Source organism: Gymnoscopelus braueri (assembly GCF_963280865.1).
Source record: "Gymnoscopelus braueri genome assembly, chromosome: 2".
Classification (NCBI taxonomy): domain Eukaryota; kingdom Metazoa; phylum Chordata; class Actinopteri; order Myctophiformes; family Myctophidae; genus Gymnoscopelus; species Gymnoscopelus braueri.
Genome location: NC_137604.1, coordinates 3,921,534 through 3,937,711, shown reverse-complemented (window position 1 = coordinate 3,937,711; position 16,178 = coordinate 3,921,534). Strand labels below are relative to the sequence as shown.

The window sequence follows — 16,178 nt, the reverse complement described above, 5'->3', positions numbered from 1 at the left end:
AACAACCGGAGCGGCCAAGGGGAGAAGAACCGAGAGAGCATGCCTGGAGCCCGGGTGGCGGGGAGGGTCCAAGGGGCGTGACTCACACTCGGCCACGAGGTGTTTGTTAGAAGCGCAGTACAGGCAGAGACCGTTCTCCGCACGGCGCTTCTTCTCCTCAGGAGAGAGGGGGGAGCGAGCCGGAGCACGGGCCGGGCCGGAGGCGAAGACAGGGGAGGGGCGGCCATAGGCCGACGGTCGAGGGTAGGAGCGGACAAAGGGAGGGGGGCGCGATGCAGAAAACGCCAAAGACTGCATACGGCGCTGATCGAACTCAATGGCAGCAGCCACCACGGTGTCGAGGGTCTTAAAGTCCGGCTTGAACAACAAACCGTCCTGGATCGTCTGAGAGAGGCCACGCTTAAAGAACAAGGCCTGAGAATCGTCGCCGTGGGAACAGGTCAGGGCCAGGGTGCGGAATTTGATGGAGTAGTCGGCAACGGACTCGCGAGGGCCCTGGGTCAAAAGCATGAGGGCGACAGTGGAGTCCGTGGAGGAGAGGTGACCATCGAAGACCTTCGTCATCTCGGCCGCAAAAGCAGGGTAGGAGCGGATGAGGGGGCCGTCCCTATCCCTGAGATAAAGGTTTGAGCCCCATTCCCCAGCCAGACCAGAGAGGAAGCGAATGGTGGTCGAGACACGTTCCGCACCAACAGCGACCGGGGGAGGGAGAGACAAGAAATAAAGGTCACAAGAGACCAGAAATCGGCGACACTGCCCCAAGGCGCCAGCATATGTTGGGGGGGAGGTCCAGAGGAGTAAGGAGCCGGGTGTTGGTGGGGGTGGTCAGCAGCGGAGGGTCCGCCATGGGGGGGGTCAGAGGAGGGAGGGGGGCAGTCAAATGAAGAAGGGGGGACAGGTGGGGGTTGGGAGCCAGGCGCGGCATAGGAGGAGTCCGGGTGGGCGGAGTGAGGAGTATAGGAGGAGTCCGGGTGGGTGGAGTGAGGAGGGAGTCCCATGGGCAGGGAGTAAGATTGGAGTCCGGGTGGGTGGAGTGGGAATGGAGTCCCTTGGGCAGGGAGTAAGATTGGAGTCCCTTGGGCAGGGAGTGAGGAGGGATATTGGGGGTGAAGGGGGGTTAGGGTAGGAACACTACGTTGTTCGAGCAACGCAGCGAATTGGAGTGTCAGAGCCTGCATCTGGGACTGCTGAGCCTGCATCTGGGACTTGGTGACTTCGTTCTCAGCCCTAGAAGAGGCCAGCTCTTCGGAGAGGATCCGCATCCTAAATGAAGTGTGAGACTTGGTAGCTTCATTCTCAGCTTTAGAAGTGGCCAGCTGTTCGGAGAGGATCCGCATCTGAAGGGAAGTGTCGGCCAGCTTGCTCTGGCAGGAGAATTTCACTCCTTGGACAGCTTCGTTGTCCGAAAATTTGGGGCCCATTTGGGAGTTGAGGGGGTCAATCAGGAGGTGGGCCTCCTCGGTCTTAACCTTAGAAAGGTCAGGGTGCTCGTCCTTGATGACAGTTGGGGAGGGCTGAGCAGCAACGGTCAAGGAGGCGACCACGTCTTTAATCATCTTGTCGGAGTCACTTAATTGAATCATCTTGGCGGAGTCCATCAAAAAATCTGTTAAGATAAAATTGCGTTCGATTATACTGTTAACTCTTTGACTGCCAGAGTATTTTCATAAAGTACTCCCCCAGTGCCAGCAATTTTCGTGTTTTTTTATTTTTATATTTTGAATTTTTCTCATGAAAATAATTTAAGGGGACATAATGTAAAGACCCAGCACAAATCCGCCACTAGAGTGCAGCACATGACTGCTTGATCTGCTCGTTGGGTCTCTCTCAGCCTTCTTGGTAGATTAGACAGGGAAAAACATGAAAACGGAAGTGACGTCGTCCCAGATTGTTTTGATCGCCAAAATGCCGTCGTGATACACGACGGCGATGACTGATCGTCACCCAGACCATAGATTATAGAAGAGAAACTGTCCGTTTGTCCGTCATACCGTGTGAAAGACCGTTTATTTACCTATTTTGGACGAAAATGACTGGGGAAAAGAATCAAAAACCGGAAACGGAATCCAGGTCATGAAACCGGATGCAGATGTCCGTGAAGTAAGTGGAACTCGAGAATAACATTGAATATTAAGCAGCATAGCGCAATCAGAGATTAAACAATGAACGCGCGTCCAGCGCGTCGAGCGCGTCGACGGCCAACTGGACAAAGTAGCACTTGACGCGTTATCGCGTCGTCCGCAGTCAAAGAGTTAAGGGGGCCGGTAGGTGAGCGTAGGCCGGTCTTGATTTGGTCGGTCTAGAGGGACCGATGGGGGAGTCCAGTAGAGGATGGGCTTGCTACCGGAGTAAGGGGCTGGAAAGCTTACGACCTAGATTAATCAAGATGAATAATAAAGGGTTGTAAGGAAGGCAGCTTAATCGACTTTAAAGAGTGCTTAAGGAAACTTATAATCGAACGGCTGGAAACGGAAGTCCATGGATACTTATAGACCAGAAGGATGACGTCATCGTGAGTTCGTCGTTGGAGATGGCGTAACGGTTATGTAACCGTTACGCCAGCCTTGACACATTGTTTCATGTTAGTTAGACGTGTATGAGCTCTAGAGGACATTGTTTCATGTTAGTTAGACGTATATGAGCTCTAGAGGACATTGTTTCATGTTAGTTAGACATATATGAGCTCTAGAGGACATTGTGTCATGTTAGTTAGACGTATATGAGCTCTAGAGGACATTGTTTCATGTTAGTTAGACGTATATGAGCTCTATATGACATTGTGTCATGTTAGTTAGACGTATATGAGCTCTAGATGACATTGTGTCATGTTAGTTAGACATATATGAGCTCTAGAGGACATTGTTCCATGTTAGTTAGACGTATATGAGCTCTAGAGGACATTGTGTCATGTTAGTTAGACGTATATGAGCTCTAGAGGACATTGTTTCATGTTAGTTAGACGTATATGAGCTCTAGAGGACATTGTTTCATTTTAGTTAGACGTATATGAGCTCTAGAGGACATTGTGTCATGTTAGTTAGACGTATATGAGCTCTAGAGGACATTTTGTCATGTTAGTTAGACGTATATGAGCTCTAGAAGACATTGTTTCATGTTAGTTAGACGTATATGAGCTCTAGAGGAGGACATTGTGTCATGTTAGTTAGACGTATATGAGCTCTAGAGGACATTTTGTCATGTTAGTTAGACGTATATGAGCTCTAGAGGACATTGTGTCATGTTAGTTAGACGTATATGAGCTCTAGAGGAGGACATTGTGTCATGTTAGTTAGACGTATATGAGCTCTAGAGGACATTGTGTCATGTTAGTTAGACGTATATGAGCTCTAGAGGACATTGTGTCATGTTAGTTAGACGTATTTGAGCTCTAGAGGACATTGTGTCATGTTAGTTAGACGTATATGAGCTCTAGAGGAGGACATTGTGTCATGTTAGTTAGACGTATATGAGCTCTAGAGGACATTGTGTCATGTTAGTTAGACGTATATGAGCTCTAGAAGACATTGTTTCATGTTAGTTAGACGTATTTGAGCTCTAGAGGAGGACATTGTGTCATGTTAGTTAGACGTATATGAGCTCTAGAGGAGGACATTGTGTCATGTTAGTTAGATGTATATGAGCTCTAGATGACATTGTGTCATGTTAGTAAGACGTATATGAGCTCTAGAGGACATTGTGTCATGTTAGTAAGACGTATATGAGCTCTAGAGGACATTTTGTCATGTTAGTTAGACGTATATGAGGTCTAGAGGAGGACATTGTTTCATGTTAGTTAGACGTATATGAGCCTTAGATGACATTGTGTCATGTTAGTTAGACGTATATGAGGTCTAGAGGAGGACATTGTTTCATGTTAGTTAGACGTATATGAGCTCTAGATGACATTGTGTCATGTTAGTTAGACGTATATGAGGTCTAGAGGAGGACATTGTTTCATGTTAGTTAGACGTATATGAGCTCTAGAGGACATTGTGTCATGTTAGTAAGACGTATATGAGCTCTAGAGGACATTTTGTCATGTTAGTTAGACGTATATGAGGTCTAGAGGAGGACATTGTTTCATGTTAGTTAGACGTATATGAGCTCTAGATGACATTGTGTCATGTTAGTTAGACGTATATGAGCTCTAGAGGAGGACATTGTTTCATGTTAGTTAGACGTATATGAGCTCTAGAGGACATTGTGTCATGTTAGTTAGACATATATGAGCTCTAGTGGACATTGTTTCATGTTAGTTAGACATATATGAGCTCTAGATGACATTGTGTCATGTTAGTTAGACGTATATGAGCTCTAGAGGACATTGTTTCATGTTAGTTAGACGTATATGAGCTCTAGAGGAGGACATTATTTCATGTTAGTTAGACGTATATGAGCTCTAGAGGACATTGTTTCATGTTAGTTAGACGTATATGAGCTCTAGAGGAGGACATTGTTTCATGTTAGTTAGACGTATATGAGCTCTAGAGGAGGACATTGTTTCATGTTAGTTAGACGTATATGAGCTCTAGAGGAGGACATTGTTTCATGTTAGTTAGACGTACTGTATATGAGCTCTAGAGGAGGACATTGTGTCATGTTAGTTATTTTCTTTCTCTTTGAGTATTGAAATATGAATTCAGTTTGTTTATGGGCTTACTGTTAGAAATCTATATTTCTGCGTATCTATTAATTTTAGGTATTATGTAACATTTAATATTTGTATTTCTCAGAGGTACAGAGGTACAGGTAAAAAACTTGTATCTGATGCGTTTAAAGTTCCATATACATTCATATAAGATTCATGAAACTTCTGCTGTGGTTAAATAAATTCATATTTTAAATTATAATGAACACTGCATACGATGGGACCTTTTTGTTATTTTTCTAAATTATGTATTCCTATCTCTCTCTCTCTCTCTCTCTCTCTCTCTCTCTCTCTCTCTCTCTCTCTCTCTCTCTCTCTCCAGAGTCAGTGAGGTTGGTGAATGGGACTAGTGTGTGTTCAGGCAGAGTGGAGGTGAAGTCTAATCAGTCGTGGGTCTCAGTGTATGAAGTTGACTTTGACCAGCAGGATGCAGAGGTGGTCTGTAGGGAGCTTGGCTGTGGGGTCCCTTCAGTCCTCCAGGGGGCGCTCTATGCAGAAGTAAACACTCCAATGTGGACCAAAGAGTTCCAGTGTGAAGGCAATGAGTCTGTTCTCCTGGATTGTGGAACCTCAGACTCAACTAGAAACACCAGCTCACCTAACAAGACTGTTGAACTCACCTGCTTAGGTAAGAGACTTTAAACTTTAGGTTTGGATTATTACTTGCCAAAATATGTATTTTATGTGATAAAAATGCTGCATAATAGGTTAACATTACATTATGACATATCTCAATTCAATTACTGTTGTTTTTATTTAACTGTAAATTTTTATTTCTGTATACATGTTATTTTCATCTGTTTTTATATAAGTCATACATTTCATCATTCACTCATTCCCAGCCTTTAAATATCAAATAAATATCATCAAACAGGAGAATCAAAGGACATATTGTCCTGTATTCTGACACATCAATAAGCTGCTGTATTGGTAGAGAGGATCCATGTACTCTGTTACAGTGAAACTCATTTATTTGATGATTTTTCTCCCCAGCTCTCCAGGTTAAACCAACACACAACTCAACAGGTAAACAAAGATGAAAGAAGAACAACTGAAAATAGATTACAGTCCTGAAGATATTTTAATTGAAGTAATGCTTTTTACTGCTTATTCTCTGTACAGAGTCTGATGATGTCAGGCTGGTGGGAGGAACCAGTAACTGTAGTGGAATACTGGAGATGAAACACCAGGGAGAGTGGAGACCATTGTTGGCTTGGTTTGACTGGAACAGGATGTCATCATCTGTAGTGTGTAGACAGCTGGACTGTGGCTTTGCTGTCTCAACAGAATTTACATCTATTTCTACACGTCAAGCTGGATGGGTGATTCCATCTTCCTGTGTTGGCTCTGAGTCTTCACTGATGGAGTGTGGACCAGTAAAGTCTTATGATTCCACTGTCACACTGAAGGTGAACTGTTCAGGTAAAACAATGACTTCAACAATGACACTAATCTTTACACTCTCTTATATGCAATGCTCTCTCTCTCTCTCTCTCTCACACACACACACACACACACACACACACACACACACACACACACACACACACACACACACACACACACACACTCTATAGCTTGTCTCTACTGTGCATACATCTGTCCCTCTATATGCATGTCTGTGTGGCTTTTAAAAGTTGTGTCATTATCAAAATGCATTTAAAATGTGCCATTTCTGTTCATCTGGAGTTCACAATTTAATCAGTCCATTTAAAATAGTGATTTGACACGAGTAAAGAACTCCATTTGTTATTTAAAGTTGTACAATGCAGAATCACAAATAACGATTTTTAGCAACCTCTGCTGGTCACTACCGTCACTGCATACAATTTCCGTAGTCCTCGATTACCCAGAATTCCATTCATTTTCACCGGAAGCCGGAAGCGTTTCAAAAAGCGATCTTTTAATTGTTTTATACTATCTACGGATCGTTTCTCTTAGCCAGTGGAGCATTAGTTACCATGAGCTGTGCTTTCTTTTTCTGTTCTTTTTCGATCTTCCAATCCTACATTCTCTTAAAATCAGCGTGAGGTTCCTTTTTGTTATTAGCGCGGTAGTTCCTGGCCAAACAGGAAACCGTTGCGGTAGTTCCTGGCCGACGTCATGACGTCGGCCAGGACGTCGGCCACGACGTCATGACGTTGGCCAGGAACGTCTTTTTCCCGGGAAAGTCCCCCCCGTCCACGTTCAATAGAAAATATATAAATAAAAGGCTTCCGGGGGTGAAATTCATGGAGTGGGTGTTGTGAAACTTTTGCCACTCACAAAAGATATACAATTTAACTTTAGTTTTGTTGAAAACGTTACCTAGTATGCCTTTAAGTTGTCTCGTGAAGGTTTTCTTTTTACTAGTTACATGCATATTGAGTCACATGACTCGATAGTAGAGCAGATCTATGTTTATTCTTAATAGAGTCTGTAGAGTTCCAGATGCATTCTTTAAAGATTCATGTATCCATTGTTGTGGTTTAATACATACATCTTTTAATGCTTATAATGCTTACTTTCTTTCTCTCTCTCTCTCTCTCTCTCTCTCTCTCTCTCTCTCTCTCTCTCTCTCTCTCTCTCTCTCCCAGAGTCAGTGAGGTTGGTGAATGGGACTAGTGTGTGTTCAGGCAGAGTGGAGGTGAAGTCTAATCAGTCGTGGGTCTCAGTGTGTGAAGGTGACTTTGACCAGCAGGATGCAGAGGTGGTCTGTAGGGAACTTGGCTGTGGGGCTCCTTCAGTCCTCCAGGGGGCGCTCTATGGAGAAGTGGAGGGTCCAATGTGGTCCAAAGAGTTCCAGTGTGAAGGCAACGAGTCTGTTCTCCTGGACTGTAGAACCTCAGACTCGACTAGAAACACCAGCTCACCTGACAAGACTGTTGAACTCACCTGTTCAGGTAAAAGACAAACTATACCTTTTATTGGATTATTATTAATTAAAATCTGAACTTTTATATGTGATATGAATCTGAAAGTGCTGCATACATTTGTAATAACATTAGGAGAGTGAAGAAATCTTAATATACAAATTAAATTCAGTCCAATGGATTATCTCTTGGCAAGATGCAATAATTAGAATCACAGAAGGTGACAAAATGAAAGTTATTTGCAATCATCAAACAAACTATTAAATGTGACTGGGTATAATGCTTTATGCCGCAAGTTTTCATTTTTGATTTTTTTACAGATTAAAAAAGTACAGAATATAAGCTTTCATATGATGTATCATTCATTGAAACACATTTGAAGAAGATGTGCTCATTTGAATCTGGTTATCTATAATAGTGGAAACTGAGATATCCCTTCTAAAGAATTGTCACTTCTAGCACCTCTCAGCTCCAGGTAATGGGCGTGAACAATGGGTAATTTATTCAGCCTAGCCACTCCTCTAATCACTCCCCCATTGACACCTTTCAGTCAGCTGTGTCCACTCTATTTAGTGCCAGGGACCCCCATAGAGGATCTGTGTTGTAAAAAAATAGGCATATTAAGTAATCATCATCATAATAGATTTAATCAAATATTTATTTGAAAATAGCAGATCTACAAGCTCACAATGCATGCTTGTAGATCGGCAATTTTCAAATAGCCAATGTAAGTACATGTATTGATCAAATCCAGTGCTGGTGTTGTTCTGTGAGAGAAACAAGCTACGAGGTCTATGAAAACAAGCCAACATGGTGTTTGCACTTTGTTCCGCGGGCCGGACTTTGGACACCACTGATTTACAGCCTGTACATCTACATAAACGTTCAGATTTCAAATATAAAGTGCTTACCCCATGGCCACAGATGTTACAATTCACTTCGGGTGGGTATAAGTACCCGTATCTTCAGCATTGTTCAATAAAAAGCATTTTAATCCGATCAGCGGCCATTTTCTCATAGAGTTATAATTTATCAGAGTGCAATACACCTCCCAACCGATGCGGTCGCGTAGTTGAAAGCAAATTGATAAAGTGGCCACCGATCGGATACATTTTTTTATTGAACAATACGGAAGATACGTGTACTTATGTGGGCCCGTACATAATTGTAACATCCGTGGCCATGGGTTAAGCACTTTATATTTGAAATCTGAACGTTTATGTAGATGTACGTAGGTTGCAGTTTAGGCAAGACACTCGCCACAACGAGCTAACGAGGCTATGCTATCTAGTCTAGCTACACGTTGTGGAATACAGTGGAATACTTCCATTCAAACGAACGTCGAGCGGCCTGTTTAGCTGAAAGGTTGGTATAGCTCAAAATGGGGGGGGGTCATCAAACACACAGAGGAAAATGAATGAATAGTCCTAGCAGATCAGAGCAACTTTCGCTCTGCGCCGAAAGTTAAACAACAACGCTTCAGACAGAGACCAGTGTTGCCAGATTGTATAAGAGAAATAAGCAACCAGGTCTAGGAAAAAAAAGCCCAAAATAAAGCGACTATGGGCCACATGAGCATTTTAACCCTGCTGTATGCATCAGCTATTTGAAAATAGCAGATCTACAAGCTCACAACGCGTCGCATCGCGAGCGACGCACTGTGAGCTTATAGATCTGCTATTTTCAAATAAAATCTTGGGGGCTAACTTATAATAACAATACCTGGCAACACCGGCTCTTGCGGTGCTCAGACCATAGGCTCAGTGAAACCGGAGTACAATGCCTAGCTAGCGACCAATCGAAACTCTATGCAAATCTCGGCCAAGTGTCTCTCCACCCCCCCAGAGACTCGCTCAAAAGCAGCATAGTAGAGCCTACTTTGCCCTACAAATGTAACCATTTAATGATTCTCCCACGACTATATTTTGCAATAGAAACCTTCTTTAACATTCGAACTGTGTTAATATGAAAAAAAACGAAAAACACAACAACAAAAAAAACGAAGCTAAATTCACATTTTCACTCTGTTTCCACAAAAGCGACTTGGGGAAGGTCTCATTGTATTCAGTCACAAATGATATTCCTGTATACAACTTATTTTCATCAACAAATAGCATCAAACAGGATAAACCAAGGATATCTTGTCCAGTATTTCAACACATCAACAAGCTGCTGTATTGGTAGAGAGGATCCATGCACTCTGTCAAAGTGAAACTCATTTATTTGATGTTTTTTTCCCTCAGCTCTCCAAGTTAAACCAACACCCACTCTCTCTCAAGAGTCTGTGAGGTTGGTGAATGGGACTAGTGTGTGTTCAGGCAGAGTGGAGGTGAAGTCTAATCAGTCGTGGGTCTCAGTGTGTGAAGGTGACTTTGACCAGCAGGATGCAGAGGTGGTCTGTAGGGAGCTTGGCTGTGGGGCTCCTTCAGGACTCCAGGGGGCACTCTATGAAGAAGTTGACACTCCAATGTGGACAACAGAGTTCCAGTGTGAAGGCAACGAGTCTGTTCTCCTGGACTGTGGAACCTCAAACTCAACTAGTAACACCAGCTCACCTAACAAGACTGTTGAACTCACCTGTTTGGGTAAAAGACAAGCTATTTTCTTGCTTTGGATGAATATTCTATAATACAAGTAATTGTATTGCATTAATGTTTACTCTATTGACTCTTTACAGTGATTGATAATGTTAGGTTGGTGGGAGGAATCAGTAACTGTACTGGTAAACTGGAGATGAAACACCAGGGAGAATGGAGGCCAGTGGATGGTGGATTTCACTGGAACCTGAAGTCATCATCTGTAGTGTGTAGACAGCTGGACTGTGGCTCTGCTGTTTCAACAGAAAGGAGTTCTGGTTTTACACACCAACCTGTATGGAGGATTACACCTTACTGTGCTGGTTCTGAGTCTTCACTGAGCGACTGTGTCATAATGGAGACTTTTGGTATCAAACGGAAAGGTTTGATTACAGGCAGACCCACAGTGATCTGTTCAGGTAATGAAAAACAATGACTTGAACAATGACAGCAACCTTTACAGTCACTCATTTAATCTGCCTGTATGTCTGTCTGTCCATCTGTCTGTCTATATTGCCCTCTCCATCTGTTTGTTTATGTCTAACTATCCATTCATCATTTTATCAGTTTGCATGTGTTCGTGTGTGCATACGCGTGTGGATGCATTCGTGTGTGTGTGTGTGTGTGTGTGTGTGTGTGTGTGTGTGTGGTGGGGGGGGTCATGGGGGCTTTTAGTCTCCTATGAGCTATTTGGGAGGATCTGATGATGATAATGGTTAGTTTTTAGTTTGTTCTCCTTTCCCCTTTATTTAATTATGAATGTTTCTTTTTATGTATTTATTATGTATTTATTTATTTTACACTGAGTATATTGCTATTTGTCTTTCTCTGTGTGTTAAGGGTTCATAAAAAAAACTTGCCTCTGATGTTTAGATTTCAAAATGCATCCATAATGGATTCATATTTATATTCAATAGTGGATTCATAAAATGATCTTCTAAATTCTCTCTCTCTCTCTCTCTCTCTCTCTCTCTCTCTCTCTCTCTCTCTCTCTCTCTCTCTCTCTCTCTCTCTCTCTCCCCACAGAGTCAGTGAGGTTGGTGAATGGAACTAGTGTGTGTTCAGGCAGAGTGGAGGTGAAGTCTAATCAGTCGTGGGTCTCAGTGTGTGAAGGTGATTTTGACCAGCAGGATGCAGAGGTGGTCTGTAGGGAGCTTGGCTGTGGGGCTCCTTCAGTCCTCCAGGGGGCGCTCTATAGAGAAGTAAACACTCCAATGTGGACCGAAGACTTCCAGTGTGAAGGCAACGAGTCTGTTCTCCTGGACTGTAGAACCTCAAACTCAACTAGAAACACCAGCTCACCTGACAAGACTGTTGAACTCACCTGCTCAGGTAGAATACAAACTATACTTTACGTTTAGGTTATCAGTTTATAATGAACATAATAGTTTAGTTTGTTTACGTTTAACTTTCTTGTCTCTACAGAGTCTGATGATGTAAGATTGGTTGAAGGTACCAATAGCTGTACTGGTCTACTAGAGATGAAACATCAGGGAGAATGGAGACCAGTGGATGGGTGGTCTGCCTGGAACCTGAAGTCATCATCTGTAGTGTGTAGACAGCTGGACTGTGGCTCTGCTGTTTCAACAGAAAGGAGTTCTGGATCTACACATAATCCTACATGGAGGATTACGTCTTCCTGTGTTGGGTCTGAGTCTTCACTGAGGGAGTGTGGAACACAGACGTCTGCTACTTCCTTGTACATACTGGAGGTGATCTGTTCAGGTAACAAGCTACTACTACTACTACTACTACAACAACAGTAATATTTACAGTTTATTTTACAGCCACAGCCCTGGGTTCTGCACCCATCGCGACTGAACCCCAGGAGGTTTAGAACTAAATAGTAATGTGTTTGTGTATTTTTACTGTATATATTGTCTTGTGGGGATGTAACAATATTGTCATTATCGTGATATCACAATAACACATATATCTCAAGATTATTGTGGGTCTGTGACGTTAACTATCATCGGTATTCAGGTAGAACATTTTATTGTTTAGTTTGAACATCAGTAATGAGAGTGAAAAAGCCTCTACTTTGCAGTGAGTAATTTGTAAAGTCTGATTGTAAATTCCGCTGACAATCATCAGCCTATCAAAGTGTACGACTTGAAATGTACTCTCTCTCTCTCTCTCTCTCTTCCCCCCCCCCCCCCCCACCCCACAGAGTCAGTGAGGTTGGTGAATGGGACTAGTGTGTGTTCAGGCAGAGTGGAGGTGAAGTCTAATCAGTCGTGGGTCTCAGTGTATGAAGGTGACTTTGACCAGCAGGATGCAGAGGTGGTCTGTAGGGAGCTTGGCTGTGGGGCTCCTTCAGTCCTCCAGGGGGCGCTCTATGGAGAAGTGAACACTTCAATGTGGACCAAAGAGTTCCAGTGTGAAGGCAACGAGTCTGTTCTCCTGGACTGTGAAACCTCAGACTCAACTAGAAACACCAGCTCACCTAACAAGACTGTTGAACTCACTTGCTTAGGTAAAAATACTATATATATACTATATATAAACAATATTTTTGGTTTGGATGATCATTTTCTAATGACATTAATGTTACTTTTTTCTTTAATGTTTACTCTCTTGTCTCTACAGAGTCTGCTGACGTCAGGTTGGTGGGAGGAATCAGTAACTGTATTGGTATACTGGAGATGAAACACCAGGGACAGTGGAGACCAGTGGATGGTTGGTCTGACTGGAACCTGAAGTCATCATCTGTAGTGTGTAGACAGCTGGACTGTTGCTCTGCTTTTTCAAGAAAGTGGAATTCTGGTTTTACACGTGAACCTGTTTGGTGGATTTCATCTTCCTGTGTTGGGTCTGAGTCTTCACTCAGAGAGTGTGGAACAAAGGTTTCTGGTAATTCCAATGCCAGACTGGAGGTGATCTGTTCAGGTAAAACAGTGACTTCCTCAATGGCATATATACATATCTATCTATCTATCTATCTATCTATCTATCTAACTATCTGCCTAATGTACGTTGTTTGCACATTCACTTCACTTTTAGGATGAATGAGAACCTAAATACATGTTCTACTTTCATTACATTTGACAAATAACTTGATTTGAAATGTGATTTAATTTTTAAAAGACAAAGGTACTCATGATTCTTAATAAATGAGCTGATTATTGCAGATCTTGACCTGAGTCTTTATGTTGTCAAGATTTTCCAGTTTAGAATCAAGACGCAATGAGTCATCTGTCTATTTAGAGCCAATGATGTTTATAATTAACTTATTTCCAATCTTTCTCTCATTTGACCTTATTGTCATTTTCTCTCTCTGTTTATAAATCTGTTGTTTCAGTCAATCACCTCATCTGTCTTGTTACAGATCTGCCGTTTAATTCAAACATCACCTTCTTCTCCTCCTCCATGAACGGGGTTTCTGAGGGCCTGCATCAGGGGCCACAGGTGATGGAGGGTTACAGCTTCTCCATCAGCTGCTCTATCCAGCCACAGTACCCAGGAGGCTCCTTCCACCTCACCTTCACTGGATCCAACACAACACACAACTACACCCAGCCAGCTGTCAATCACTCTGCCAACTTCCTGTTTCCTGTTGCAAACCACACCCACCAAGGGAACTACAGCTGTATTTATCACATCAATGTTTACTCAAATGACTTCTACAATAAGAGCCAGTTCCTCTCTGTCACTGTCACAGGTAACCAGAATTACATTGAATTTTTCAAGTCACAATATGTAACTCAATCAAGCAAAAATACATAAAGCAGGATAGAATATGACATAAATTAACAAATGTTAAATAATTACCTCAAATACACTTTTTAATGAGAGTTGATCTTTACTTATGTTGTAAAATATTGTCTCTCACAGCTTCTCATCTGACATCTAACATCCTCAAAGTTACATTCGTAATGCTGCTGCTGTTGGTGGTGATAAGCTATGTCCTCTATCGTGTCTGGAAGGTAATGTATATGTCTTTATTCAATCTTTATTCATCTTCATTCAATACCAGACCAGAATATAAATTAAGTAGTTCCACTGTTTGTATTGAAGAGAACCTGATCTGATCCAGTAAGATCAAGTTGTGTGCTGCTGTGTTTCTCCAGGCCACCAGAGGGCGGAGAGCAGGAGTGGAGACCAGAGTTTATTATAATGTAGGACGGGAGAACGTTGAAATGGTTTATTACAACACTGTTGGTTCCGATGCTGAAGCTGGACCCAGTGAAGAGACAGAATACCACCAGTATGAAGAGATAAACCTCCAAGGAAGGTCTGAAGCTGGACCCAGTGAAGAGACAGAATACGACCAGTATGACGACATAGATCTACCAGGAGGGTCTGAAGCTGGTCCCAGTGAAGAGACAGAATACCACGAGTATGACGACATAGATCTGCCAGGAGGGTCTGAAGCTGGACCCAGTGAAGAGACAGAATACGACCAGTATGACGACATAGATCTACCAGGAGGGTCTGAAGCTGGACCCAGTGAAGAGACAGAATACCACGAGTATGACGACATAGATCTGCCAGGAGGGTCTGAAGCTGGACCCAGTGAAGAGACAGAATACCACCAGTATGACGACATAGATCTGCCAGGAGGGTCTGAAGCTGGACCCAGTGAAGAGACAGAATACCACGAGTATGACGACATAGATCTGCCAGGAGGGTCTGAAGCTGGACCCAGTGAAGAGACAGAATACGACCAGTATGACGACATCGATCTACCAGGAGGGTCTGAAGCTGGACCCAGTGAAGAGACAGAATACCAGTATGACGACATAGATCTACCAGGAGGGTCTGAAGCTGGACCCAGTGAAGAACCAGGACACCACGTATATGAGGTGGATCTCTAAGGAGTTCATTTCAAATCCATCACATAGCTGTCCATCACCTCAGTCAAGGTTTGAACATTTACACTGAACTGTAAATGTACCAGAAAGACCAAGTGAGGTTTAGAAGAGGCAGATAAAGTCTTCAGTTAAAACATTCATGAGGATACAAGTCAGAAGACAATGACACCTACAGGGAACAAGAGCTCTGTGTTTGAAGATCAGATCACATTGGACCGTGTCTGTCTTCACCCTCATGGTGTTTCATCAAGTCATTATAACTATCAGTAATTAGTTATCAATAAATGCATCTATTGATCCTACTGTACACAATACATGTCAATGCAGCCCAGGTGTTTGTGTCATTGTTCAATTCATAGATTATCACTCAGTGAACCATCAGAGTCTGAGCTACACAACTATTGATCTCATTACATTTGCTTCTATTGGCACAATAGAATGTGGAGATGTGTTAATAAATTATGTATATATATTTCTTTATATAATTAACTTCTTACTTTTAGATGTTTAAGTATTACATGTTTTTAACACTGCTTTTGAGGATCTGTTAATAATAAGGTATTATTGTAATTTTATTGTTTTTTGTTTCTTTAAATTTGTATCCCACAATTTCTGTAACCCATTTTTTCACCCAGTGCCAATTGCCTAAGCTTGTAATCCTGGGCGCTACTCTCCCTCTGCCAGCCTGAGTAGAGCCCCAAACTGAGCTCATGCTTCCTTCAATGCATGAGGAGTGAGCAGGCCGCTTCTTATCACCTGACAGGTGACATTTTATTGTTAATTACAATCATGCATTGTGTCTTTTTTATATTGGGAAACATTGCTGTTTGATTGGTGTTTTTAAACAAGGCTTGTTATGAACACTATATCTTAATGTTTTTATTGGATAACTTAAAGGGTGTTTCCGTGGCCAAGTTGCTATTTGGTGCCACCATCCTTATCCCTAAAACCATAGACATATAAAGGTAGACGCCTCCTTCGGCTCTGAGGCATTGGTATCTCGGGCGCCATTTTAGAGGAGGAAAGCTTCCGCTTGTGTCACAGAAGGGGGCGTTCGGTAGGCCAATTAGAGGCAGGTCAACGTGCTGTGATTCGCCAGTAGTCACTTTGAATGGTAGCTTTCCTCCTCTAAAATGGCGGCCGCGATACCAGTTGCTCCAACGAACTGCAGAGGCCAATGAGGTATATAGGTTTCTATATCTATGCCTAAAACACCTGCGCTACCCCTTACATTATGCATAGGTGTGGTTTGGACGTTATATTAATAAAACCAATCAGCGTGCCAGGT

General features: G+C 42.7%; 2 protein-coding genes across 3 annotated transcripts in view; one reads left to right on the top strand and one right to left on the bottom strand.

The window, feature by feature from the left end:
* The window catches only part of galnt7 (UDP-N-acetyl-alpha-D-galactosamine: polypeptide N-acetylgalactosaminyltransferase 7), a 550,610-nt gene that overhangs the window by 456,677 nt on the left and 77,755 nt on the right, over window positions 1-16,178 (bottom strand). The gene's annotated exons all lie outside the window — the stretch shown is intronic.
* LOC308104520 (uncharacterized protein) lies at window positions 11,291-15,814 on the top strand (the record flags this gene model as incomplete). The annotated part of the gene is made up of 7 exons (XM_080454955.1): window positions 11,291-11,408; window positions 11,502-11,801; window positions 12,247-12,552; window positions 12,666-12,965; window positions 13,405-13,737; window positions 13,911-14,002; window positions 14,147-15,814. The coding sequence occupies 7 exons, from the start codon at window positions 11,291-11,293 to the stop codon at window positions 14,891-14,893; spliced, it is 2,196 nt and encodes a 731-aa protein (XP_080311081.1). The 3' UTR covers window positions 14,894-15,814.